This window comes from Alnus glutinosa, chromosome 1 (genome assembly GCF_958979055.1).
Source record: "Alnus glutinosa chromosome 1, dhAlnGlut1.1, whole genome shotgun sequence".
In the NCBI taxonomy this organism is placed as follows: Eukaryota; Viridiplantae; Streptophyta; class Magnoliopsida; order Fagales; family Betulaceae; genus Alnus; species Alnus glutinosa.
Genome location: NC_084886.1, coordinates 22,201,434 through 22,217,701, shown reverse-complemented (window position 1 = coordinate 22,217,701; position 16,268 = coordinate 22,201,434). Strand labels below are relative to the sequence as shown.

The window sequence follows — 16,268 nt, the reverse complement described above, 5'->3', positions numbered from 1 at the left end:
CACACGTGGAGTGGCCGAATTCTTTAAGTAAGTATTTTTGCTTTGCAATTTATTTTAAAATAGCTTCGTTCTTCACATGTTCTTCATAAATTTCGATCTTGGCTTGAGAATTTTATTTTTCGTTGTGAAAACATGTTTTTGTAAACCAATTCCCAACACCCTTTAAACATTGCTAACATATGATTTTTTTTTTTTTTTTAATAGTGTGTCCATAGAATATAAGAAAAGTAACAGGTGTAATAAAACAAATGAGAGTAGTGGCTGAGCCACATGTAGACTAATAAGGGCCATGGCCTTTACAAAAGTTTGAAAAAAAAAAATTAAGTCATATGTATATGGGAGAGATTTTGACATGATTGGGGCTGATGGCCCTTCTAGAAACAACGAATAGCCTAAGAAGCAATTAGCCTTTGGTCGTTGTACAAGTGGTTTTTCTTCAATTGTGGTCTCTACTATCTCCCTCTCTGTAACAACCCGGTCCCATATTGGGAAGAGATTAATAGCTCACATAGAGTGAGGGTTTATAAAGATACTCATGTGTGCTAAGTCCCACATTACCTAATTACTATGTGAAATTGGGCTTTATAAGAGATTCTATGGAAGCTTCAAAATGACTAATCCTCTTGGAGTGATAGCGCAAATGTGACTAACACTTTTCCTTGGGTCGTCACAAATGGTATCAGAGCCACCTAGTAACGCCAGGTTATGTGGTATTAGAGCACCACATGACGTGACCTTGATGAAGACGTCAGAGATTTAAGGAAGGGAGTTTGTAACACCCCGGTCCCATATTGGGAAGAGATGAATAGCTCACATAGAGTGAGTAGTTTATAAAGATACTCATGGGTGCTAAGTCCTACATTGTTAGGTGAAACTAAGCTTTATAAGGGATTCTAGGAAATCTTCAAAAATAAAATAAAAAAGGCCCCACCAAAGATTGATTCCTGGCTCTGCCACCGAATGAGAGAAAGGGTTGTCGTCATGTAACAAGGTTTAACTCCATCTAGCAAGGGTTAATGGCATGAAACAAGAGTTAAACTCAATATACCAAAGGTTAATGTCATGGATCAAATATTGACTTCATTTACCAAGGGTTGACTTCATTTCCCAAAGGTTAATGTTATGTTGACGGTCTTTCTAATTAAAAACTTGTTTTAAAAAATAGTTAAACAAAATGGCTATTGCATGCATGAATTTCAGCTAGGCCAGGGTTTTGTAGGAATTTTCATTTTTTTTTAAAAAAAAAGAAAAAAAATAAAACATAAACTTGCTAAATTGAAGACATGTTGTTTTGAACCCATGTCCATACCAAACCACTAAACCATGCATGTCTTTCAAGATGGAAATGAATTTTCACAGTTTTTATGATTTCATTTAGCAAACTTTGATCAATTCTTACTAAGCTACCAAGCCCAACATCATCGGCCTACGCATATAAGCCCAATAACTTGGGCTGACCCACCTGCTAAGCTAGAAGGAAGGTAAGGGCTGTTATAATTGGGAAATACAACAACAAATTATTATTATTATTTCTTTTTTGTTTTTGTAATAACATAATTTTATTTAATAATCCAAGTCTTTAAATACCTACAATAGTAAAGATCAAATCGACAGATAAGCTTCAAGACCTAATAAACTTGTAATCTTAATAAATGCCAAATATAAGATAAAATAGGGTAAACCAAATGAGTAATGTTTGCTGTACAACGTTTGTATATATTTTGTACAATAAAGTTGATGTGAAAATTATTTTCAATTTTTTTACAAATTGTGTAATATTGTGCAGCAATTTTTATGTTAGTTTTGCTGTATAAATTAAGTGTACAAATGTTGGAGTAATTTTACGTATATATTAAGGCAGGGGCGGAGCCAGCCCCCCAAGTTAGGGGGGCCAAATTGAAGAAAAAAAGTTTTGGGATGGTCAAAATTAAAAAAAAAATAATAAAATTTGGGGCAAAATTTTAATTTTAATTTTAATTTTTTTTAAATTTTTTTTTTTTTGGAAGAACCATGGGGCTTGGTCCGCCCCTGCATTAAGGGTTCATCAAGTGTCCATAAAAAAATAAAATGACTTTAAAAGTCACTTCATTTATTTATTTATTTTATCAACACTTAATAGTTAATATACCTATAGAATTACTACCGAATAGGTGTACTTTAATCTTTATCTCCACGTCGGCTTGCTTCCCGCCTCATGCTTATCTGCATGTTTCCCGCTTTCTTAACACGATTCCTCAATTTCATTCATGTAAACCCTTTATTTTGGCCGAAAGACTCGCAGAGACCGTGAAGGTGGGTGTGTCTTGGTGTAACCCATTATTCTGCACCCACATATGTTCTCCCGTCCGCATAAATTGAAGAGGATTCAATTAATTTTATTCAAATTAAATCACCTCCGGTTCAAATCAACCGGAGAGGATCCAAATGCCTCGAGGAAAGGGATTCGATTCACGAATTTCAAATGCTCATCTGGATTTTAGATGCAATCATTTTTGTTTCAGCTGTGCCAATAAAAGTCAATCCGAAAGCAGTACAATTCTAAACTAACAGTTGATTTACAGCGGACAATTTCCCTCAGTCACGGAGTCCGACTCGCCTACCCTGTTTTTGTTGACAGTTATACGGTGGGCCATTTTGGGGTATAGGCCCAGAGGGGGAACACCTTTTCATGCAAAAATCATGAAACACCGTTTATTTTTGTGATCTTGAATTATGAAGTTGTTCCCCTTTTTTGAAAGCTTAAATATTTAATTAATTAATTAATCCAAGGAATAATATTGTTCCAAGCTTTCACATCTAACCACTAAAACTGTTTTTGCAAATAGGGTCCATTACTTTGAGTCGAGACAATTACGCCCATTAATCCATATGTTCCGCCACATGTTCTGGGAAAAATCTTGCCTTTACTTGAGGAGCAAGCTACCATTTATTATACTTGTACTGTAAAAAGTTGTTCTTGTCTACTTAGGTAGTGTTTGGAAAAGATTATAGATTAGAATTGTTTTTTAGATTAATAGTGCGAAGTGATTGATATGATATAAAATAAAAATAATTTATAGGAAAAAATAAAAAAAATTTTGAATGTGAAAAAATTTATTTGAATAATAATAAAAAATTATTGATATGATATAAAAAGTGTAAAAAATTAAAATGTTTTGAAGCTGGTTGTTTTTTAAAAAAGTGAAAATAAAATAGGTGAATTGTTATGGTATTTTGCCAAACACAACCTTAAGTACAAGTTTAATCATGTACATATAAAATTTTGGACACCATTTTTTTTGTACGTAAATTTTACCCAAAATTTGTATCAATTTATCACTTCAAAGTGTAAAATTATGCTTAGAAGCACCGCAAATATAAAGTGTAGTGGTAAACTTTGATGTTATTGCTCGCTTGCTTTTATTTGGCGGAAACCCAGTAAGAGAGTAAAATTTGCATCGCATCGATTTGAAAATGCGATTTTTAAAAACGTAGTTAAATGTTTGATAAAATCGCAACTTAACTTTTCTAATTGTGTATTTTCAAAAGCACGCTCTTTTGCTATCGATTTGAAAACCTAAATTTTGATCTAGGAAATGGAAATGTTGAGGGCAAACAAGAATATGAAAGTCACATGTGTACAACAACTTGGAACATTGACAATAAACACTACCAGAACATTTTGGTTCATCATTAGAGAACATGACAGAAGACAAACATTTCCGTAATCCACGAATTGGTCATAGGCAAGCTCTGGCATTTCCTTCCAGGTTGTCCAGCCTCACATCATCACAGGTGCTTTAAATCATCACAAAAAGTACTCGTCCCCAAACGTGTCTCAATTCACTCTTTTGTCTCACCTAACGAATCACCCAAGGACTCGACCCCCAACAAACAGTACACATATAAAAACAGAAAGTTACAGAAGTTAAAATCTAAAATACCCAAATAAAAAAAAAATATTTATAAAATAAAAAAAAAATCAATCATTATAGTAATTCAGCAACTTGATAAAGAAAATTCATTTTAACTTAATTCTTATCTAGCTTATGGAAGAGTCGGGAAGATTAAAAGATAGTTGTATAGGACGAAGGAAACCCCATTCGAAAAATGTGGCAAAAAGCTATCAAAATTAAACCTTTTTTTTTTTTTTTTTTTAAGTCTAAATCAAGATCTAATACTTGTTTGGGTATGTGATTTTTTTATATTATATTTTTTATTTATTTATTATATTTAAAATTGTGAATGCCAATAAAATTTATTTTTTGAAATTATGTTTAGATAGTTTAAAGAACTTGATACAAAATTCAAAAAAGTTAGATAAAATTTGAGTAAAATTTTAATTAAAAAAACAACCCAAACATATTTTTAAAAAATAATAAAAAAAAAAAAACAAGTGTTATTCAAACATACCCTACAATTTTTGGTGAACCAGCAGCCGAGAACAAATTGGTCACAAAAGAGATTAAAAAAAAAAATGATTGCAAAGGGAGCAACAATTTATGGGACGCATGCACTTGTACTAAATGTGAAAGCTACAGCAAAAGTTGCACGCTTCACAGTAGTGGGCAATTGAAGAAGAGAAAGTCCACAACTTCCCAATTAACAACCCAAACCGCCCCTAAGAAAAAGTGGTCGGCTAAGATTAGAGGGCCAGTGCTTCGTAGCATTCAAAGAGTGTTACACATATTTTTAGGTGTATATATATATATATATTTTATGTGGCAATAAAAATTATTGATAGATATTACATATATTTTAATTTGTTATTTGGTAATTTTTATTACCACCTCAAAGAATAGGTACTCGCGAGCAAACAGAAAAGAAAAAATGGTGTAACATTTCTTTTTGACATGGTTATCGTCATAGTTGGAAGATCGAATAATTCTAGAAGTTATTTTTGTGTTCTTTAAAAATTTACGTGATTTTTAAAATTACTACTTAATTAAAATTTAATAATAATTAATCACAAATTAAATAATAATTTTAAAAATAACTAAATAAAAAATAAAAAATAAAATCACTTCTAGCGTTACTTATATTCTCCCTATTTCATCAAATGGAGGAAGAATGAATACCTAGTACGCACACCCGTTCAGATTTCTCAAGGCTTATCTCTATGACCGACAATTGTGGCCATTGATTACGTCCTATGCCAACAGCTGACCGTTGATTTGTCGGTTCACGCACTAGCTAGTAGCCGCAATTAAAAGCCTTGTGAAATAGGGCGGCGGTCCATTGTTCCCACTTCCCATTGCACGCCTGATTATTAATATATATCAATAAAGGGCTAATGGGAAAACGGAATATACAGTCACTTTTTTATTTATTTATTTTTTTGATAATGCAGTCACTTCTTTATTGTTTATCCGGTTCCTAAATACGATCCACTAAAATTCGAATACGTGTCTCATTCCAATAACAGTACACAAAATACTGTGTTTCAATTTATTTCGAGGTAATATATATATTTTTTTAAAAATTATTTTTAGTAAAATTATTTTTTTAAAAACTAATTTGAGCTGAAAACATTTTTTATCATTTGAAAGGCCCCGTTTGAAATCCCCTTTCCCTTTCCCTTTCCTTTGGAATTTTTTTTTAATGATTAAAAAATATGATTGATGTGATATAAAGTTAAAATAATTTATATGAAAAAGTGAGAAAAATTTGTATTATAGTGAGTTTTTTATTTAAAAAGTAATAAAAAAAGTGTTGATGTGATATAAAAAGTGAAAAAAGTAAGAATATTTTGAAATTGATATTTTTTAGAAGAAGTGAAGGGAAGGGGAGGGAAGGGGAATGAGGATTTCAAACAAGGCCTTGATTCGTATAGAAAATTAGTGACGGCTAGCAACCTCCAGCAGTAATTGAAAACAACTGACAACCTCCGGCGATAGATTCTAGTGAATGAAGAGCTCTAGTAACCTTTGCCGGTGGCGGAGAATAAATTGCGAGAGAGCACGTGAGAATGAGAAGTTCAAATTTGAAAAAAGGTTAATGTTTTTTTTTTTAAAAAAAAAAAAAAAAAAAAAAAAAAACCATTTTACGAAAATTAAAAAAAGTTTTCTTAGTAAACTGAAAATGTTTCCCGTTTGATCACGATTTTCAGTCATATCAAATACTAAAAAATAGATAAAACGCTTTTTACAAAATAGTTTACGTCAAAATAAACGTAGGCTCAATAAATCTAATTGTAATTCAAAAACTGAAGTCAAATCCAATGGAAACTTACATCTGATCCTATGAAGCACATATTGTGGACCTTAATTGAGAAAACGTACACTAAAAAATTCATTAGTTGTCCTCCAAATTGTGTTGGAGGAAGTTCCTTCAACTCGGTCTATAAAAATGACAGGTGTCTCTTGAGTATGTGAAAAATACATGCATTTTTAATAGTAGGGATAAAGTTGGAATGAATTTTATTAAAAAAAAAAAAAAAACATGTGCATCTCACATGCTATTAAAAAATGGACTCATGAAATTTTTCTAGATTAGGTTGAAGTAACTTTCTCCAGCTCATTTTGGAGGAAATCTTTGCCCGTGCTCTTGCCGGTGAGCAGGGGCGGAGCCACCTTGGGCTTGGGGGGGCCAGGCCCCCCCAAGCCCCAAGGTTCTCCCCAAAAAAAAATTAAAAAAATTAAATTTTGCCCCAAATTTTATTATTTTTTCTAATTTTGGCCCCCAAAAACTTTTTTTTTTTCAATTTGGCCCCCCCAACTTGGGGGGGCTGGCTCCACCCCTGCCAGTGAGCAGCTACTAGAAATTCATTTGACATTTTTGTAATGTTTAGTTTTTGTCTTCTTTTTTTTTGTTCTTGAAATAAAAATATTAACAACAAACCTAAAACTCAAAACACTTTTCAAAATACTAAAATAAATTTAATCTTTATATTAAATCAAAATGCTTTTTTAAATACAAAAAAAAAAAAAAAAAAAAAAAAAAAAAAAAAAAACCTCTAAAATTATTAAATTGGCATACCCATTAATCATGTAGTATTTATATGGCTCTCATCAAGTGAGTGAAACCCAACTAAATCAAGGGGATTTGTCCTCACTTATTTGATCAAGTAGGCGATAGCTTATATGTTTGTAAAGGACTTTGTAAAAAAAGATGTACCCCAAACATTATCCAATCATATTTGCTCTTTGCTAAGTGCTAACACCATATTATTTCTTCTTTCTTTCTTTCCTTTTTCTTTTCTTTTTTTTTTTTAAAAAAAAATAAAACAAAACAAAAATGAGGTTAGACCATGGGTTATATCAAATTGGGATACCCATTACTCATGTGGTATTTATATGGCTACTCATCGGGTGAGTGAAACCCGACCGACTCAAGGAGATTTCTCCTTATTTATTCGATCGATCGGGTAGGTGATAGCTTACTTGATAGAGCCGAGTTGAATATTAGGTTGAGTCGTTGGTAAACCCAACAGACCCGACCAAACCAACTATTATACATATTAACTATTCAATATTTTTTTAATAAAATTTTATAATATTTTGTCTCCCAAGTAGTTGGATCCATCTCGAAACTTTTGGATCTTTCCGCACTAGCTCTTTATCTCATTTTCCCTAATTCTTCACTCATCCAATGCCTCACCTATGCCATTATCGCCTCCTCCTCCACCCTAATATTCTCCGCTCCTCTGCTAAGCCATGTGCCTTATGAAAGATCTATTGTCTCATTTCTAACTCACCTACACATACATACAAATCCATGCCTTCATGAAAGACTCAAAGCAATCGACAATGACAATAGTTCAATTACCCTTTTGCCAAGTCCAAGCAAGCCACTGGTACCTATTCTCGTAGGTTGATATATGACGGGTTGGTCAATCAGGATATGTGAAGTATGATCTGGACCATGTAAGGCATTTGCTTGTTCAGTATTTCATCTTTTGTGAGTTGCCTTTTAGTCATGTAGAGACTGAGAGGTTTAATTATTTGTTAATGAATTGGAACCTAGGTTCAATGTGCCTATTTGTGTTACTATACAAAGAGATTTTATGAAATTATACGGGGAAGAGCAGCTTCAGTTGAAGGCTTTGTTGAGCGGTCAAAGGGTTTGCCTCACTACTGATACATGGACATCCCTACAAAATTTGAATTATATGTGTGTTACTGCTTATTTTATAAATATTTTTTAATTACTCCAAAAAAAAGAATGTTAGTTATTGGATTATTTACCAATCAGGGTCTTAAGAATTGAGATCCTATAGTGAAAAGAAAAAGTGGTTTTCACAAACATTTTTTTTAGGTAAAATATAGTTTAGATTGGTTGATTAGAGATTTCAAGGCAATTTATGGCTAAACGATTGTGATTGAGTATTGCATAAGAAAATCCTTAAGTTTTGCCTAGTTTCCAATCATAAGGGTGACACCATTGGAAGAGTGTTGGAGAATAAAATCCTAGATTGAGGGTTTGATAGTATATTCACAATTACAGTTGATAATGCCTCTTCTAATGATGTAAGTATTAATTATATGAAAAGGAGAATAAAGGATAAGAATTCAACTATCTTGCAAGTTTCTTTACATGCGGTGTGCTGCTCATATTTTGAATTTTGTACTAAATAATGGTTTGAATTTTGAAAGAGCTAAATGACTATATTTTTAACGTTAGAAACGCAGTGAGATATGTGAGGTCTTCACCGTCGAGTTAGGATGTCAAGGTTTAAGAAATGTATAGAGCGACAAAATATTCAAAGTAAGAAAATTGTGTGTCTAGATGTTCCCACTAGATGGAATTCAACATACTTAATGTTGAGCATCGCCGAAAAGTACGAAAGAGCATTTGAACTATTGGGGGAGGAGGAGGATCAGTTAGTTGTTACTGGATTTCTTGATTGGGAAAATTTTAGGATACTTGTGAAGTATTTGAAAACTTTTTATGATGCCACATTGATTATTTCTAGTTCAAATTACGTCACCTCCAATTTATATTTCATGTAACTTTATATTCTTCAAGATGCCTTGAATGATGGGTGTCTCAATTTTGATCCCATCTTGAGTGCCGTGGCTTTTAGTATGAGAAGTACTTAGAGAGTATGGATAAGATTAACTTGATGTTATATATTGCGTTTGTTATTGACCCACGCTACAAGATGAATATTTTATTGTAGTGGCTTAAAAGGTGCAATAGGCCACAATGGGCGAATAAAATAGAGACAATAATGAGAGAGCTTTTGAATCGCTTGATTGAGCAGTATAGTAGGTTTCAGGGGATTGAAGTGTCTCAATTTGATGCGACTTTAAGAGAAGTGTAGATAATACTTCCTTGAATGTTATTGATGATGACGCAGAAAGTGTAGTGATAAAATTTATTATCTCATCTCCCAACACCTTGAAGAAGAGAATCATTTGAAATGTAACAAGGAGGTAGATAGGTATTTGTTGGATGTGTGTGAAGCAACAATAAAGGACTTTAATGTTTTAGGTTGGTGGAAGATTAATGCACCCAAATATCTTATCCTTGCAGCGATGTATTGGCTATGCCCATTTCCACTGTTGCCTCTAAGTCCGCCTTTAGTACTATGGGACGTATATTGAATCTCTTTAGGAGTTAATTATCTCCACTTACCATTAATGCGTTGATTTGCACACAAAATTGGGTAAGGAATAGTCCAATTGACATTTGGGAATTGAAAGAATTTGTGGAAAGCTACGATGAACAAAGTAAATGTTTGCAAATTAGTTGAAACTTTTCATATTTACAATTATTATTTATGAAACTTACTTTTCAATTAACTAAAGCTTCTTCTATTGTAGATGACGCTTAATCAATGACCAAATCATCATTTATCTAGAAGTTTGTTACTAATGAAGGTTATTGTTTTTCGAATTGTTATCATATTTTACTTATAAATTTACAATACATTTGTCATTATATTTTACATATTATTTGATGGTACACTGGTTCATCAGACAACATATACTGAGAAAGTCTTGAAAAGTTTCAACATGGATACAACTTATCCACTCAGTACTCCCATGGTTGTAAGGAATCTTGAAAATAATCCTTACCATCCCGAACAAGAGATTAACGCGCGGGTTACAATCACCTTGCTTACTCTAGCCTTTGAAAGCTTCTTCTTCCCATACTCTATCCAAGGGTTCTATCTATAGCTTACTTGCTTGCATGGGAGATAGGGGTTGCTTATTGTCCCATTACTTACGATTATCCCTAGGAACTTTGAACTAAAACTGATGACTGACTTGAACAAGAGTATAGATTTGTAGGGGTGCTGATTTGGATTTATGTTGTGCCGTAGATCCATTGTCATCAAGTTATCAACATCCATTCTTAAATATGTTGGTATTTTTTGCCTTTGGATTGATTTTCGAATTGTAATGTACTAATGTTTGTATTTGGATTTGTAATGTTTTGGATTTGTATTTGAATTTGTAATGTTTTGGTTTTGGATTTGTATTTGGATTTGTATTTGGATTTGTAATATTTTGGTTTTGGATTTGGATTTGTAATGTTTTGGATTTATTTGTATTTGGTTATTTGGATTTGTATTTTTTTTAACAGATATTTTGGATTTGTATTTAGATTTGTTAATTTTGTGCTAAAAGGTCCAAATATTATTAATTTTTTTGAAAAAAAATTAAAACCAGTACAAAAACCAGCGCAAAGCCGAACAAAAAAGGCCTAAAACCGGCCCAAAGCCCAAATTAAAAAGCAGTTTTCAAACCGCCAGTTAGAAAATTATAACTGCTAACCGACGGTTATACAAATAACTGCTAACCACATAAGCGGAATGGTCGTTAAAATTCAATAACCATCTTAGGCGGTTGCAGCGTAGCTGCTTGTACAACCCAAATTTTTATACTTGCTGAGCCTATGGGCTTATATTTTTTCTTCAGCAAACGTAGTGATTCTATAATTGCTTAGATAATAAGTTGTTTGTTATGACAAATTGTTTGTTATTTTGCAGATCTTGAAGAATGTGAATCAAAAGGTGACATGTCACCAAACCAGAAACTGTACCAATAGTGTTAGAGTCAAAAATAAATGTTGCGGAGTGTGGTAGTATATTATGATCCAAAGTGTACCACATGACTTAAATACAATCTTAACCATGTGTATATAAGCTCTTGAACACGTTCTTCTTGCAAGTCAATTTCAAGGGTGAGTTCTACTAAATGTTCGTATCAATATTCCATCTATTCAACAAGCATTGTTGACTATTGTATAAAGATTTGGCTTAGGTATTTGTTGAAACTTAATTTTACTATCTCTTTCTTATAAAAAATTTTAAATTACATTTCGACTGTTAAAAAAGTTACAACATGGTTAAGATTGTAAATATGTATGGATAAATATGGTTTAATTCAGCCTTGTTCAATAGATTGAATTAGTATATATGCTGACGTGACCCTCGACATCTCGAATTATCGCTCAAATACCCATCTTCCGGTTGTCTTTGTCCACAACCGTATCCCAATTGACCTTTACAAAACCTTCCAATGGGCCTTACCACCTCTGGTTCGTGGTAGGGATAGCTTCTGGGCGACTCCCATGGCGAGGGTTAGCACAATGGTATGCCTCGAGTGAGTCTAGAGCCTTACTAAAAATAAGGGAAGGATGGCTGAAAATTCCCCCATGGACCACCCCATTCCAGTGAAACCATAAGGTTCACGCTACCACCCTGCTATAAGCTCCATATCACTAGGCTCCATATCTCGTTGTAGGGACTCTATAATGGCCACAAAATCCTCATGCTCTATACTTCTTTTTTGGATCTTCCGCTCGCACAAACTCCAGACATCTTTAGCAGTCCCTTACCCCCATAAAATGTGACATGTAGTCTCCGCAGCAAGTCTACAAGAGGGCAAAGAGGGTTTTCCATGATTTTCCTTCTGAAGAGATTAGCTTTAGTTGGAAGCGCATTTATGCATGCCCACCATATAAACACCTTTACAGTATGCGTCACTTTCATTTTCCAGAGGCTCTTCCATAGCAAACAGTGTTGTCGCATACGAGAACATTCGCCTTTTGTCAGGGCTATCTTGTCCATTTGTAGATGGTAAGCACTACGAATTGAAATTCCCCATTAACTATGACAGTCTAGATCTGTTTGTCATTGCACCTATTTGCCTAGAGGAATTTGGCAAATGATGTCAGGATTGTGCCTACCAACCAAAGAACTTACTAGAGAGGAGTTCCTTGCATTAGTATTCTGATCAATAAGTTCTGAAACATATGCCTTGTCATGTAGCCCTTGTCTCGGAAAGACGCAGTGTGCGATATGTTGGGATAGCCATTATGGCCCCTAATCTTTGATACAATTGACATACACCTTTTTAATGAATTGTTTGAGATATGGTAGTGAGACGAATCTACTAATTAATCTTTCTTGTTCATATATTTATTCAAATGCTATACCAGGAGCTCAGGCATTCGGCTAGTACTATTGAAAAATGGCTTCCTTCTAACGCATACATGCAGCCATTAACGGAGAACCCGGAACCCCAACGCATACAAAATTAGCATGATTGAACGGCTTAATTAATTAACGACATCATTTTGCCATATGTTTCATGTGAAGTGTTACAAAATCATTTTTTTAAAAAAAATTATATATATGCATGGTACAATCAGGTGATTATCACGTACATGACATGTATGAGAGTGACTACCAATCCCATCTTGGCATACCAAATAAAAGGTACCCATTTCTTAGTTGGTTTGAAGATAAAAATCTGATTATTTTGGATATTTGTTACGTTTCTAAGGTTATGTTTGGTACATGGGAAAAAAAAAAAAAGAAAAAAAAAATTTGAAAATGGAAGAATTTGAAATAAAATTTATACTCTACTTTTTTAACAACAGCAGCGTAAGCCAAATCCATTGCTAAAACCCTCCCACCAACCAATGACAATCATTTAACTCCCTTCACATGTTCAACCAACCACATAAAGAGGACCGAAAAATCAGAACAATATTTTTTGCGCAGACGGTATATTCTACACAGCTTCATCGATCATTTAGTGGACCAACCTATTTCTCCTATATTTATATAGTAAAAGAAAAAAAAAACTATATAACTTTAATGTGCCCACTAATAGTGGAGAGAGTCTGCGGTGGCAGGAGCAGTGGCAACCTTGATATTTTCGTATGTGGAAAGGGGCATTAACGTACTTGGGAGGCTACTTAAACCCCTACAAGCCCAACAAAGTTCGGAAACATCGAAACCAAAAGAAGAAAATTAAAGAAGCATGAAAACCCAACTGCCTGAACTCCTCCTCTCCCTCCTCTGCGCAACATTACTCTTCCACCTCCAGCCAATCCCAGCCGTCGGAGAGCCCGAGCCTAATGGCACAACAAACGCCATAGATTTCATCCGTACGAGCTGCGGCACAACGTTGTACCCGGACATCTGCTACACCTCGCTGTCCCGCTACGCCAACGCCATACAACAAAACCCGGCTCGGCTGGCGAAAGTAGCCATGTCCGTGAGCCTAGCCAAGGCAAAGCGCATGGCCGCCTACGTGTCCAACATCTCCCGCCAAGCCGACTACGGCGCCGACCCCCGAGCCTCGGCGGCGCTACACGATTGCTTCACCAACTTCGGGGACGCCGTGGACGAGATCCGCGGATCGCTGAAGCAGATGCGCCAGCTGAGCGGCGGCGCGGGAGCTGAATCGTTCAGCTTCCAGATGAGCAACGTGCAGACGTGGATGAGCGCGGCGCTGACGGACGAGGACACGTGTACTGACGGATTCCAGGACGTGAGTGACGGTTCCGTGAAGACGGACGTGTGTGATCGGGTGGCGAGGGCCAAGAAGTTCACGAGCAACGCGCTTGCGTTTGTGAACAGTTACGCTGCCAAGGGCACGCCTTGATCACGATGGGCTTGCTTTTGTCTACGACCGTTTGTGTTTTTCAGTGAAGTAGAACAGATTAGCGTGAGACCACGCGCGTTTTATGTTTTTTGAATGTCATCAGTTATGTATATTTTGGCTTTTCCTTTTCTTTTCTTTTTTTTTTTTAATTAATTTGGTGTGCTTGTTCCTTCTTTCGTGAATGAAAGAAAGAGAAGGAAGCTTTTTTAAAAAAACAAAAAACAAAAATTAAAAAACAAAAAACAAAGAAGAAAAAAGAAAAAGAATTTTTTTTTTTACTTGAAACTGAGTTAGTGCTAAAAGTCTCAAAGTGGTTGAGCCTCTCTCTCTGATCTATCTCTTTCTCCTTGTATGTGTAGTCAAAATGGCAACCGTTTTTGGATCACTTTTCTAACCGTCCTCTGTGAAATACTGCAGAGCACTTGTGAACTAATTTGTCCACATCAATCCGTATTTGTGTTAGTCACACAAGGTGTGGACGTTACGATCAGCTGTCTACGTCCACTCTCTCTCTGTACGCTCGTTTGGTGTGGACGTTACGAGCTGTCTACGCCCGCTCTCTTTCTGTACGCTCGGTTGGTGTGAGAGATTTGTGCGGAGTATACACATTAGTCTAAACAATAATGTTAGTGTCGAATTAAATTTTTAAGTTAAGTTTAGTACGTAGAATAACTATTTTATTTAAAAAAAAAAAAAATTATGGCCTATAAGATAATGAATATTTTAAATTTATCTTTATCATAGACTCTAACAATAAGATTGGTAGGGAATAGGCTACCAACTAAGCCCAAGTGATCAGTGTTGCCCCAGTACCGCTCAGGCCTATTGAGGAATCAGGGCCCAACCCCATGTCCGGTCCTTCAAAGACGATCAACAATCTGAGCATTATCTAGCGCTTGATCTTGATATCATGAGAAAAAAATGATACTTTTACAACCCCTCCCACTCAATTCTCACACAACCTTCTCACATTGTGTGGGTCCCACATGTAGGACCCACACAATGTGAGAGAAGGGTTGTGTGGGAGTTGGGTGGGGGTTGTAAGGGAAACATTACACTATCATGAAAGGGTAAGACCGCAACCCGGTCTACGAAGTCCCGTCAAGATGACTAGAGCCGCATGAACTGGGTATCTTCAAACCCTATTTCGTATCCGGTCATTAATTGTAGAGTACGGGTGATGCCCTTTTTGACAAGTGACAATACACAGATAAGATTGATGTCCCATTGGCACTTGAAGACCATGTCCAAAGTCCTTATAGTGATTGAGATTTGACAATAGCCTTCTTACCACTTGGTTGCACGGTTTGCTAATACCCAAAGATCACCCCCATCAGCGGGCCGTCGATCGGTAGTCACAACATGGTAAAGGAATGATCTTCGGTTCCATCCCTAGCGATCGCCTCACTAAACGCATGTAACTGGGGCTCAACACATTCAAATCATCGTTCCTTGAGTCGCCAAATGATGGGGATGTACATGTCACATCGGTCCAAGTAGACCTCGAGTCCACCCAAAGCCTTACACATAGGGTGTTGGAATCTGCCCCTCTACCGACACGTGGCATCTGGTCACATTGAATGGCTACATCATGTTCCCAATTTCGAGACTTCCAGGACGGAGAAATCAACTTCACTTGCAATATGAACACTATATAAAGGGAGACACCAATGTAAAAAAAGATAGAAAAAATTCCCATTGATATTTTCTAAAAAAAAAATAAAAAATTCAAAGCATGTTAACTTAAACATCAAAGTATCTTTGGCTATGGCCAAGGAACCAATGACATTTTTCTCGTTTTGCATAGGCAATACCAACGGTGCAAAAAGAAGTCCCATCTCAACCTTGTTGTCCCTCAAATTGTTGAGTATCGCATGTCTTCACGGGAAAAGTGTCTCAAAAATTGCACCAACAAAGATTATTCTATTACGATAATACCTTCAGTCAGGATGTGGTGTAAAACTCATCTTTTACAGCATCCAATAAAAAAAATGACACATCAACTAAAAACATTAAATATAATAAGCATTAAAATACCAAATCTTATGAGGAAACCTATCGACAACAAAAGAGACAATTTCCCTTTCAAGAGACCTACCGGATCTATAAGAAAAAAAATCCATCACCTTCTTTGCCGGAATCTGCCCAAGCCCACCACCCAAAGCCACCGCCCAATTCTTTGTGTGTTGTTTAATAAAATGGGTTGTGGATATGTTGTTGTTTTCGGCCTCAATTCTCTATTTGCAACAATCTTGGTCTATCTCCCTCAACAATATATTCTTGTACTATTTTATCATCTCGGCTGGCCAACAAGTTAGTGAAACATAAAGTTTCTTGGGACAAAGTATGTTCCCCCAAGTCTGAAAGTGGTCTTGGGATTAGAAGGCTTGATGTTTGGAATTGTGCTGCCATGCTTAACCATATGGAATCTGTTTACTC

The 16,268-nt window shown here is 35.4% G+C and overlaps 1 protein-coding gene across 1 annotated transcript; it reads left to right on the top strand.

Annotated features, from left to right (window-relative positions):
* Positions 1–13,154: 13,154 nt before the first annotated feature.
* LOC133877071 (21 kDa protein-like) lies at positions 13,155–13,959 on the top strand. The gene has a single exon (XM_062315309.1). The coding sequence runs from the start codon at positions 13,203–13,205 to the stop codon at positions 13,827–13,829; it is 627 nt and encodes a 208-aa protein (XP_062171293.1). The 5' UTR covers positions 13,155–13,202; the 3' UTR covers positions 13,830–13,959.
* Positions 13,960–16,268: the final 2,309 nt, after the last annotated feature.

What these genes read in the sequence shown, in the direction of transcription:
- LOC133877071 (XM_062315309.1), top strand. Translation starts at nt 13,203, where the DNA reads ATGAAAACCCAACTGCCTGAACTCCTCCTCTCCCTCCTCTGCGCAACA.